Source organism: Ammodytes marinus (genome assembly GCF_949987685.1).
Source record: "Ammodytes marinus genome assembly, chromosome: 9".
Lineage (NCBI taxonomy): Eukaryota > Metazoa > Chordata > Actinopteri > Uranoscopiformes > Ammodytidae > Ammodytes > Ammodytes marinus.
In genome coordinates, this window is record NC_137213.1 from 1,287,582 (window position 1) to 1,300,000 (window position 12,419).

Here is a 12,419-nt window from a genome sequence, read left to right on the forward strand (position 1 = left end):
TAGAACCTTTAGGCACACAGTGGCCAAATATGAAGAACAAAGTGTGAAGATTTCTGCAATGTAGTATTTTGAACTTCATAGCTTTCACAAAAATAAAAAATAAAATAGTGCAAACAATTTACATTCTACCCAGTCTGCGCTGGTGGGATGGCTTAAAGCAGGGTTGTCCAAACTTTTTTCACTGAGGGCCAAATACTGAAAATCTACAAAGGGCTGGGCCACTCTCTAGAGGTGAGGTATATCCCCTCACTTCTAGAGGGGGAAAGGGAAGGATAGGCTATATTTCAAGCTTATTATGCAATAAGTTAATGGGCCTCATTCAACACATCAACTAATGTTTGTTAGAAATATAATTTTTTAACTCATCTATAATGGCAACAGCATTGCCCTCAGTGGGAGCAGTGATGGAGCAATTTGGACTGAAGGGCCTTATTCCATTATATTTTTAGAATTTGCTTCAAGAAAATAGCCTGGAAATCCAGACCTGCAGCTGGCAAATTTAAACTTGCTCAGCCTGTTGGTCTGGACATGAACCGATGGAGCTCATTGACTATGTTGGAAATTTCGGAGCTAACAATCAAATCTTACTATCTGATATGGGCGGGTCAAAGCCCTATTTTTTTGACGACAGTGCTGTGCATGCTCGGTCTAAGTCGTGATAGTAAACAACAAAGATGGTTGCGGATATGTTGTTTGAGTTTGAGACGGCTTTAGCCTCGACACTCAACGATTTGGAAGACCTTTCATTAGCAAGAAAGATTAACTTTCTGTTGTGCTGACCGAACACGGCAAAAGTTAAATGACCAGTTAACCCGCTGTTCACTAAACGCTATACGTCACCTTATTCAGTGCTCTGATTGGTCGTAGTGCTATCCAATTGCGTGCAGTGGCCAGACCCTATATCGTTTAGATGTGGTTCTGGATTTCCAGGCTAGCAGGACAATTAAAAATGGTTAAACTTGGACACCCCTGGCCTAGGGAAACGAGTGTACCCACAGTAACCATGAGGTCTCTGGTTCCTCCCAGTAACCATGAGGTCTCTGGTTCCTCCTCCCAGTAACCATGAAGTCTCTGGTTCCTCCCAGTAACCATGAGGTCTCTGGTTCCTCCTCCCAGTAACCATGAGGTCTCTGGTTCCTCCCAGTAACCATGAGGTCTCTGGTTCTTCCTCCCAGTAACCATGAGGTCTCTGGTTGGATCCTCGGCACCGGACAGGAGGGTGTTAGTAGTAAAACTAGTGGTGACTGGTTTTACATCTACGGTGCCCACCATCTCTACCATTGTGTCCTTGAGCAAGACACTTAACCCCAAACTTCCCCAGGGGCGCCGTACTATGACTGACCCTGTACGATAAAATGTTGCTGTATATCAGCGTACTCATTACTATTAATAAATGCATAGGTTCAGAGCCATTCATGTGAGCAGGACAGTTTCAAATTAATGCACGTAGTCTGACTGATGTGTGTAAAGTGTTGGCTTGATTGACAGATGGTGTCCCATTGAGCTGGTGGGTAGGACGAGCCAATGAGAGGCATTCTTACTGGGGAGGCTCAGGGCCGGGCATTCAGAAGTGTTCCTGTGGTATCCATAACAACTGCTCTGACCCCAAGCACTACTGTCACTGTGACGCAGACCTGCGCAGCTGGTGAGTGGAACACGACTCAGCTCTTCTTAACTAGGGCACACTTTGTTCATGTGTCATGAATGTTTTAGCTAATAAAGATATTATTTAATATGACGGTTGTATCATATTGATATGTAAAGAAACATGACTCTGTTCAACGTACATACTAACTGTAGTTCAATACAGATTAGTGATGCGGTGGAAAAGGGAAACAGAGAGGTCACTTTCCAATTGAGGTGTCATGAAATACACTAGCCCCTTTTACACAGCCAGTGAAAGCCGGGAATAGGCCGGAATTTCGGCCCTCCGCCCTGCTGTATAAATGCGACCGTTGCGGAACGAGGGAAGAAAGGTGCGAGAGATTGTTCTGGGAATTTGACTACCTGTGGGGGGTAGTAAGATTCCCGACACAATCAGTTCCGCCTCTCTGTTTAAATGCGGACAGCTTGTTGTTGCGGAACAGGGGGGCGTTTGACGTTCCATAGCCTACGTTCTAAACATGCGACCATGTTAGCAGTTGAAGGACGTGTGTTTAACATTAACCACGGCGGCCTGATGTCCCGTAAAAATCACCAAATAAAAGGAACGGCGTGTAATCTAGCTGGTCATAAGGTCCGCTGCTCAATCCAAACCCCCACGCTTCATTTTACAGAGTGTATGAGTCTATTTCTGCCCAGGGGAAGTTGTACAATGGGAAAGCTAGGCTAGGCTAAGCTAGGCTGCGACCGGATCGCCACCGCTATTATTTTCCTAAGTCTGAGCGTATATCCACACTTTATTTATGTCTACAGTAACGTGACTTCACACACTGTTGTGTATGTGTGTGTCTGATTGGCAGATCGCTGCCCTTACAAAGAGACTCGTTCACAGCCAACCTGTCACACAAACACACACACACACACACACACACACACACACAGACACAGAGGTGAAGCAGTGAGCAGCGGAGTGATTTTTGTCAGTTTGGTTAACAGTCCCAGAGATGTTGGACTCAGCCGGCACATCATGGGGACAGTAAAATACGGCCCTCTTACTGCAAGCTCCAGCACTTCTGCTCTCAATTCACCGGCCAGTGTTGTTGTTGTAAAGCAGCTGACCGGCGCGGCGCTAAATGTTTACGTCACACCTGACGCTGTTTACAAGCACCTCTTTCATTCCGGAACGCTGTGTAAAAGGCAGTGTTGGGCAAGTTACTTCAAAAGCGTAATGCGGTATTTATTACTTCTTACTGGCATTTCAAAGTAGTTAGTTACATTACAATATTACTGTCTTTGAATTGTAAGGCATTACACTACTTTTACATTACTTTTGCATTACTTTCACCAAAATAACAGGAAATATGGATTTGGTGTTCTTAATAGGTCTTCTTGTTTTCAATGCAGCTCATTACACAGCAGGAGGTGACATGGTATGGCATAATGACTGAGCTAGGCTTAAGGCTAACAAAAGTAGGCCTATGCTATATAATATAATGGTCACAGCTCATGGTGCAATACATTTTATAATAGAAATGCTGTATCTTTAGGTATTTATTTAGCCTATATTAATATCAATAGAGCTAGAGCCTACTACTGTAGATTGAAAAAGTAAATTGAGCCTTAAAGACTTGTTTCATGCGTTCTGGCGACTTAAAAGCACAAACACGTTGTTCACATCATCATCAACTTTTGCCTTTTTTAGTTGTTCCAAAGAATAGCCGCGGGAACATATTCTCAACAGGGGGTGCTGAAAAAAAAGCTCAGCCTGCACTTGTCTCGCAACTCGCTACATTGATAAGTACAAACTTCACCAATGTAAAAGTGTTACATGCAGCGGTGATGTTTTTAATATAAGACTGGGGGTTTCCCCTACAAATAGGTCGTAAAAAGTCGGGTCGTCTTATACGTGGGGTCTAATATTCGGCGTCCAGTAAGGGAATGCCCGTTACCAGAGCGATCATTCAGCTTAAGGGTCTGTGTCCACCTTGTTTCTTTTATTTTTTTCGGGTGGAACACTGGTTGTGCGCTCTGAAGCAGCTGGGACATGCGTTTTTGCGCTGGGAGAGAGAACGCGGTGAGACTATAGTAGGCTATAAAAAGGCACGGGAAATCGCCAAAGAGCTCAACACCCCCAGCATTGAATTCAAAGCCTCGACTCATTATGTTGGGAGTTGACGTGTGTGTCAGAGGCATGAATCGACAAAGCGATCAACTCTTACTGTGGCTTTTTTGCTGCAGCACTTGTAGTGCTGAGGAGAGCTTGCCAACTGCGCTGTCCTTTACGCACCATCACTGCCGCCGTTATGTTAAGATTTAATAATTTGTGTGACAGCAGGCTGGGACTCGCTCCGAGGGGCTGCGCCGAGACTGACCGCCTCTTAGTGCTTTGAGACGGGGAGGGGCTCGCGGCACCACCCACTGCTCGTTGAGCACAGTAACTGCAGAGTGATACGTGCTTTCACGTCAGAGTCTCCAAACACCACAAACGTTTTCAATAACTTGGGCAGTGAGACGGAAGCCAGTAGGCTAGCGCATCTTTGGAATCAATTGTAGCAGCAAATCGAGTTTTCTTCTCCTCAAGGAGTAACATTAGCGTGGGTTTTTTTCTCCTCTCCTTTCGCGGTGTTGGCCAATTTGTATAAAAACAACAAACCAGTCAATTTCGGGTTAAAATGCATTGTAACGCGCGTTACTGAGCTTTGTACCGCGTTACACATTACCATTTTTTATGCTGTAATGCCTTACATTACCGCGTTACAGCAAAACGTAATGCATTACAGTAATGCATTACTTTACGTAACGCGTTACTCCCAACACTGGTAAAAGGAGCTACTGATGCGCCAGCAGGCCGGCGTTGCTTGGTTCTGTGTAAATAACACAGAAGCAAAGCCGGCATATTGGAGTGATGTTGTTCCGTCAATATGCCGCAATCTCTGTGTAAAAGGGGCTAGTGATTATTCAGTGATCTAAAACCATTTCATCTGGTGCAAAATAACTTTTACTTGACTGATAAGTGTTGGTATTCCTTTGCTTGTGTGTGTGTGTGTGTGTGTGTGTGTGTGTGTGTGTGTGTGTGTGTGTGTGTGTGTGTGTGTGTGTGTGTGCTTTCAGGAGGGAGGATGCAGGCCTGCTGGTGTATAAAGACCATTTGCCAGTCAGTCAGGTTGTTGTTGGTGATACAAGCAGAGCTGGATCTGAGGCCAAACTCACCGTAGGACCACTGAAATGCCAAGGGGACCGTGAGTCTGTCTGTCTGTCTTTCGCTTTGTCACACACACACACACACACACACACACACACACACACACACACACACACACACACACACACACACACACACACACACACACACACACACACACATACAGACACACACACTCACTGACTGAGATATAGGGATGGGAATTGATAAGAATTTAACAATTCCGATTCCGCTTATCGATCCGATTCCTTATCGATTCTCTTATCGATTCTCATTGGGTGAGAGAATAAGTACAAATTAGTTTGTTTGTATTAACTCTCTTTAATATCTGATCAGAAGTGTAGGCTACTTGAGGATTAGGAAATTGTCAATTTTCACATTAATTGGTGTTGGCTACAAATGCCATTATGTGCACTAAAAACTAAATACACAGACTTAAAACATGAATATTAACAGTGCTCATGTGCACTTGAAACACAATTCAACTGCAAGAAAAAACACAAATAAGTCTTTTGAAAAGATAAGACCAACTATCAACTTTGGCAAATTATCATTATTATAGAAAAATTATCATGCATCAGGCAAACCCTCTCAGGAAGGATACGAGATCTTTAATGTATGTTAAGTGTTATTATATGATTGCGCCCTTACTCTGAAAGGGCAACGTGATGATGTCACTACGTTCAAGTGAAGGAACGCCTCAGGTCAAACTGTCACGTTGTACGTTGTTGTTGAACTGACTGCACAGTAGTCAGTCATGTAGGCTATTCAAGAAGAGAATGAATACGCCATAAAGGCTAAAAGAGAATCTATCGCTTTGCTTATTCTTCACCACGTCAGCAAAGAGGAGTCACCGCTCCATCTCAGCTTTACAATGTACGCTGTTCTTATGTGCAGCGCGCTGTTTATTATTAATATAATGGCCCGTCATCAGACACACGTAGCGGATGGTTGTATACACATCGATCGCTCCAAGGCAGAGCTTTTTGTATCGGGCAGAGAGCGTTATTTTAAGTGTGTCTTACTGGCTTTATAAAGTGTCTTGTTAAACATTTCCTTAACACCGGACCGCCGAGTCTCGCTGTGTGTTGTTTTGGGTTCGTCTCCACCGCTGTGCGTAAAGGCAGCATTATAACAGCTGATGAACGAGAGTAAACAGCGGGCCTTTGGCAGCGGTCAAGAAATCCTTTTTTCTTTGCTTTATGCTGCTCTCACCTTTTTATGTATCCATCTCTTTTATCAGCCCACACCTAGGCCTACACACACGTTAATTCTCATACAATTTATGTTCAAATCCAAGTGATGGACAATTCTGTTGCCGACTAGTAAAGGTGCCAACACACTGCACACCGCCGCGCGGCGAGTTTAAATAGAAAGTCAATGTACTTCGAGCGCCGCTGCGCGAATGGGCGGCCGGCGCAGAAGTTGAAAATATTGAACTTTTTGCCGCCGGCCGCGCCGCGATAGCCAATCAGCGTTGAGCTCCTCCCGACGTCACTCGCTTCGGGACGACTGACAGAGGAAATTAAGATGGATGAAAACATAATAGTCACAGTTTGCTCCCATAAGTTCTGTGAATAGCCTCTGTGTCTGTTGCCTGCTGTGTACAGCTATCAGTTTTGCTTTAAGTTAGCACCAGTTAGCTTGGGTAAAGCACCATCAGCACAGCAGACTGGTGCTCTCAGCACCGGTTAGCACCAGCGCCAGCATATCCCCAGAGCCCCCAGAGTAGGAGAAGGCTACTCTGGTCGGGCGGCGGGCGGCGGACACAATATAACCCAATATAATCACGCGGAGCGGAACCTGCGATTCGCGCCGCCATCCGCCGCGCCGCGGGGTGCAGTGTGTTGGCACCTTAAGGCAGCGGACGTTTAAATGTTTAACCGTCAGGATCGCAGTCTGCGCGCTTGCTTTTGCTTGTGCTTGTGCACGGGTCGTTTGATGAAATGAAGTGGCCATATTGTCGCCTTTTCACGTGAAATATAACCAAACTTTGGAGCGCTTCTGCCTCGACGTCATGTTTGCTGCGTTCTGAACCAAAACAAAGCAGCGCGTGTCTGAAGTCATGACGCATTTGCAACGAGCGGAACCGATAAGCGGAATCGTTAAGCAGGCATGTTAACGATTCCAAGGAATTGCTTCACTCGGCACCGGTTCTGAACAAGAACCGGTTCTCGATTCCCATCCCTACTGAGATACACTATATAGACAAAAGTATTGGGCCACCTCCACATTCCACCTCTAGGACATTTTCTGACTCACCATTAAATCCATATGCATTAATATAGAATTGCTTGAAAATGAAGAAATCAAAATGAGCAAAGTAATCAAACATCCACTGAGGCACCAGGGGGACCAATCTTACGCAGTGTCAACTGTCCAGCCAGGCTTGAGGGTTTCTGAAGGTTTATTTACCGACGTTACAAGCAAACCAACAAATGTGCAACAGTGGGAACTTGCCGCCTTAACTACTTTGTCTCTCTAGTGCAGCTGGTAAAAAAACCATGAGCCTGTCTTACCTGTGCACGGCTATATATAGACACCACAGCTGTCCAATCATTTTAAAACAAAAGTATAAACAAACTCAAATGAAGTTAAACTTATAATACAGATGAGGAAATAAACAAATAATCAGATCATTTTATTTTAAACAAACAAACTAGATAAATGTTTTATCATTAAAGGTCCCATATTATGCAAAAAACATTGACCTTGTCAATGTTTTTTAACCTAAATATGGGTCCACGGCGTGTCTAGAGACTGCCAAAGTATCAACAGAAAAAAACTCTCTCCTTTTCTCACCCTCCCCTTTTCTGAAAACTTCCCCAATACACTCTGTTCGGAATTTCTCTCGCTATGACGTCATAGCGAGAGAAGCCACATCCCCCCACATTAACAACCAGCAACTTACATCTGCAATAGTCCATAATAAGCCCTAATAATAGTCTAATAATGACGCGTTTATAACAAGACAAAGGATAGGAAGCTACTTGTGTAGTTAATCAAATGGTGAAACTAAAAGGAATGTTTTCAATGGTATTTATTTGCCTCTGAGTGCAAGTTGGCATGTTAAGCATTTAGCCGCTAGTTTCGCAATAGCCTCCAGCTTTTGCTGCATTTTGATTGTGAACATGTCATTTCGGTTAGCTTGTGGCTGTCACTGCATCGGTATGAAGATAGTCTTCCATGTCGATCGTTTATGTCAAACTGTTCAAAGTATGGCTGAGCTCCTGCGTTACTAAACATTGTAGTTCTTCTCATGAAGTAAACAACCACGGTACACAGGCACTGCATTGACTGAGGGCTGCAGGACAGACGAGACCTGAGGGCGGGGTTGCTTCCTGACAGGGGCGGGGGGAGAAGCAACTCATTCTTTTTAAAGAGACACACACAGTAGGCCATTCTGAGATGAGATGAAAATCAGGGTATAGAGGCATGCTACAATAAATGATCTGAACGGTTTTTTCAGCAAACAGCTAAAAAAAAAAGCTTTAGGGACTTCTTAGACCACATGAAATTGACAGAAAAGTGTATAATATGGGACCTTTAAATATTGCACCTGAATAGCTCCAACACAGGTAATGTTCACCTGGCATTGACCAAAGCCACCCTGCTACGTCAGGCTGACAGAAGGAGAACATGTTTACACCACTCCATCCAGCTCTGGGCCTTGTGCTTGGAGCTGGTCTATCTATCTATCTATCTATCTATCTATCTATCTATCTATCTATCTATCTATCTATCTATCTATCTATCTATCTATCTATCTATCTATCTATCTATCGTATTTCATATCTTGAGAGTAACATGAGTATTGTTTGTTCAGGTCACTACTGGAATGCGGCGTGGTTCAGTAGCCCCGCCTCCTCCCTCCACTTCCCCTGCTCCAGAGCAGAGAGCAGCACAGACATCTCCTTCTACTTCAAAACCTCCTCCACTCATGGAGTCTTCCTGGAGAACTCAGGATCTACAGACCTCCTCCGCATCCAGCTCAGAGGTATGTCTGTGTGTATTTGTGTGTGTGTTTGTTTGTGTATGTCTGGGTTTGTGTGTGTATTTAACCTTGCTAGGAAGTTAAAACATCTTATCGTTCACTATTGTTAACTCTGAAATGTGACCAGGTGAGTTGACTTCGAATAAAGTTTGATTTGGCCAGGTAGTTGAAGGTGCGCTAATTTACAGACAATTCTGTTGATTTGGGATTCTCAGTTTGAAACCCAGTTAGCAACAATAAAGTTGATCTGTGTTGCACTTTTCTAAACAAAGTTAGAATGTGCTGGAGAGAAACTAAAGAAAAACGTAGACACCAATTGAATATAATAATGAGATAAATACTTTCATTTCATTTCAAAAATGTTATTTAAGGATAAGCCCCTTGAGATGTATCATCTCGTTTTCGAGGGGGAGCTAAGTTGGAGAAAAGAAAAAAGCCCAGAGGAAAGGTGGCCGACCAGTAACCATGAGGTCGCTGGTTCGATCCCCGGCACCGGACAGGAGGGTGTTAGTTGTAAAACTAGTAGTGGCCGGTATTACGTCTACGGTGCCCACCATCTCTACCATTGTGTCCTTGAGCAAGACACTTAACCCCAAACTGCTCCAGGGGCGCTGTACTACAGCTGACCCTGAGCTCTGACCCCCTCCAAAGTGTGATAACTTGAGAGGGGAGATGTGAAAAGACAAATTTCAATGTAACCATTGACTAATAAAGCAACTTAACTTAACTTAACTTAACTTAACTTAACTTAACTTAACTTAACTTAACCTAAGATGGAGAAAAAAAATAAGTTGAAAAAAAAAAAAAAAGCCAGCAAAACCCAGTAATATACCTAGACCATGTCCACACATACACGGATATATTCAAAAGGCCTTTGACTTACAATTAGCCATTATTGACATTTGCCCCCTAGTTCCATTTGTTTGAAAAGATCCTGTTGATGTTGTATGTGTTGCGGTGGTCCTCCAGGAGGCTCGTCTGTCCTCTTGTCCTTGGTGCTGGGCGGTGAGCGTGTGGAGCTGGCTGTTCACTCCCCTGTGCCCCTGAACGATGAGCAGTGGCACCGTGTGGAGGCAGAGAGGAACATGAGAGAGGCCACACTGTGGCTGGACAGACAGTACAGAGAGGTCAGAGCAGCGCCCACACAGGGACATGCCAAGCTGCAGGTCTACACTCAGCTCTATGTGGGTGAGTCACATCATGAGGCACATGGTATGTCTTTAGCTTCGGTTCGGTGTATTTGCCTTTCTATGGTCAAAAGTTGGGAAAGCAGAGGTGCTGACTGTTGGAGGAGCTGGATCAGAAGGACTCGAGGCTCTGATAGGAAGTCACATGGAGGAACTGATAACTGGGGAAAAAAAGAAAAATCACACATTTGTTTCCATGTGTTTCCATGTATACACTAAAAGTGAGCATATTAGGGAGGGAGGACACAAAATGTCATCGTCCAGAATGATAATATTGGGGGTTGGTGTAAAAAACAATATATTTACATCTATGAACCATGTACAGTATGTATGACAATTGGAATTGTATGTGCACTAGCCTACGAATGCCTAGCTGTCCCTGTGCCACTTTGGCTTTACTAATGCAAAGCTATAATGATAAAATCCCCCCCCCCCAGGACAATTTCAGATGTTTCTCTCAGGGACATTTGGTTGTGGTGCTGTCTATGAATGCTCTGCTTGATGTGTGGTGGTTCCAGGGGCGTCTGGCGGGCAGAGAGGGTTCCTAGGCTGCATGCGGGCGCTGAGGATCAATGGAGTGACCTTTGACCTGGAGCAGAGGGCAGGGCTCAGTGCAGGGGTCAGCCCAGGCTGCCAGGGCCACTGCAGCAGCTACAGGACACACTGTGAGAACGGAGGCCGCTGTGTGGAGAAGTACAACGGATACTCCTGTGACTGCTCCCTCACTGCCTACGATGGACCCTTCTGCACCGATGGTAGGGCCTCCAATACACTTCAATCCCCCTACTTTCTGCTATGTAGTATGTAGTATGGTGGAAAAAAGATTTAGGAAGTTCCCAATTCTTGTGGTCAGATTTAGCATTCTTTAAAATACCTGGATGCCTAATCCTATCAAGATTTTTAGTATTGAAATCAGCATGCTATTTGGACGATTCTGACGCCACAATCCAGTGCGCACCGCCAGTGACGTCACATCGACTGAGCCTCCATATGAAAACAACCGGGGATGTCACAGATATAAACAAGAGGCAAGATCAAGGAGCCATGTTAGGATGAAATAAATGAGTAAAAAGTATGTCCTAATTAGCATACTGCATGCTAACTATATTATTTAATAATGAGACTTGGAATGCAGGGTATATCCAAATGAGATTAGATTCAGATCCAGTGAAGTAAGGTCAAAGCTTGAATGGTTCCTTCCTTTCTTTGCTGCTTGTTGTACGTGTGTGTGTGTGTGTGTGTGTGTGTGTGTGTGTGTGTGTGTGTGTGTGTGTGTGTTAGATGTGGGCGGCTACTTTGAGACAGGGACCCTGGTGCGCTATGACTTCCCTGCTGAGGTGGGGGGTATGGGTGAGGTGAAGGGCTCCCCCAGCCTGACCCAGGAGGAGCTGCTGTTCAGCTTCAGCACCTCCAGTGCTCCCAGCATCCTGGTCTACATCAGCTCCAGGACTCAGGACTACCTCGCTGTGGTCCTCCGACAGAACGGTGGGATACATCAACATTCTACCTAATTCATTCCTCCATTTATTTCATTTATTTATATAATAGTATAGTATAGTAGATTTTATTTGGACATGGACATGACAATGTCATTGGACGAACCAGATGCATTGTTTACAGTGTGTTAGCATAAATGCTAGGGCTGTCAAGCGTTAACTTAATTGGGAGCATAACACATTGTACCTTCACGTCCTTACCAAGCAGCTTCCTGCTTCCTACTGCCGTTGTCATGGAGACAAACGACAACAAGCTCCTTCTGAAGCTTGTTTGACTTTTTTTTTTAAACAAGCGGTTCAGTGTCTATACAGAGGGCTTTGGAGATCATGTAATGAACGTTTAGAACACTCACACACACACACACACACACAACTGAAGCACCATATATAACCTAAGCATACATATTTCTCAATGTGGAACAGTGCTTCCCAAAAATGTATTGGAGATAATCACTTTGAAGTTGTCTCCTGCCTCTAGACACACTGTTGTTGTTGCATTTCTTTTCAGTTTGAGGCAAGCTATATTTTAGTAGACATTTGGATTTGAAAAAAATCTAAAAGTTCATAAAGTAGCTTTCTTTGCATTGATTTGATTCCCAATCAAGATACACTGGTGAGAATAGACAATTTACATTGTTGATATGGACTTAAAAACTGTTTGTGAAATACAAAATAATGACATTTTAAAAATGCAATAAAAAATGCAATTAGTCACAATAACAAAAAAAAATAATGATTTGACAGCCCTAATAAAAATATTTATTTTATGAGCTGCTATGATACTCAACATAATTCCAAAATAATGTGTGTGTGTGTGTGTGTGTGTGTGTGTGTGTGTGTGTGTGTGTGTGTGTGTGTGTGTGTGTGTGTGTGTGTGTGTGTGTGTCTCCAGGTACTCTTCAGATCCGCTACAGTCTTGGGGGGCTGACAGAACCTTA

At 44.0% G+C, this 12,419-nt stretch overlaps 1 protein-coding gene across 1 annotated transcript in view; it reads left to right on the forward strand.

Moving 5' to 3' along the window:
- cntnap2b (contactin associated protein 2b) overlaps positions 1-12,419 on the forward strand; it is a 64,787-nt gene that overhangs the window by 45,984 nt on the left and 6,384 nt on the right. The window contains exons 15-21 of the mRNA XM_080033600.1: positions 1,489-1,645; positions 4,714-4,841; positions 8,631-8,801; positions 9,768-9,986; positions 10,504-10,740; positions 11,267-11,470; positions 12,374-12,419. The exon at positions 12,374-12,419 is cut by the window's right edge and continues 88 nt beyond it. Of these exons, the coding sequence (XP_079889726.1) occupies positions 1,489-1,645; positions 4,714-4,841; positions 8,631-8,801; positions 9,768-9,986; positions 10,504-10,740; positions 11,267-11,470; positions 12,374-12,419 (1,162 nt within the window). The remainder of the gene's footprint in view (positions 1-1,488; positions 1,646-4,713; positions 4,842-8,630; positions 8,802-9,767; positions 9,987-10,503; positions 10,741-11,266; positions 11,471-12,373) is intronic.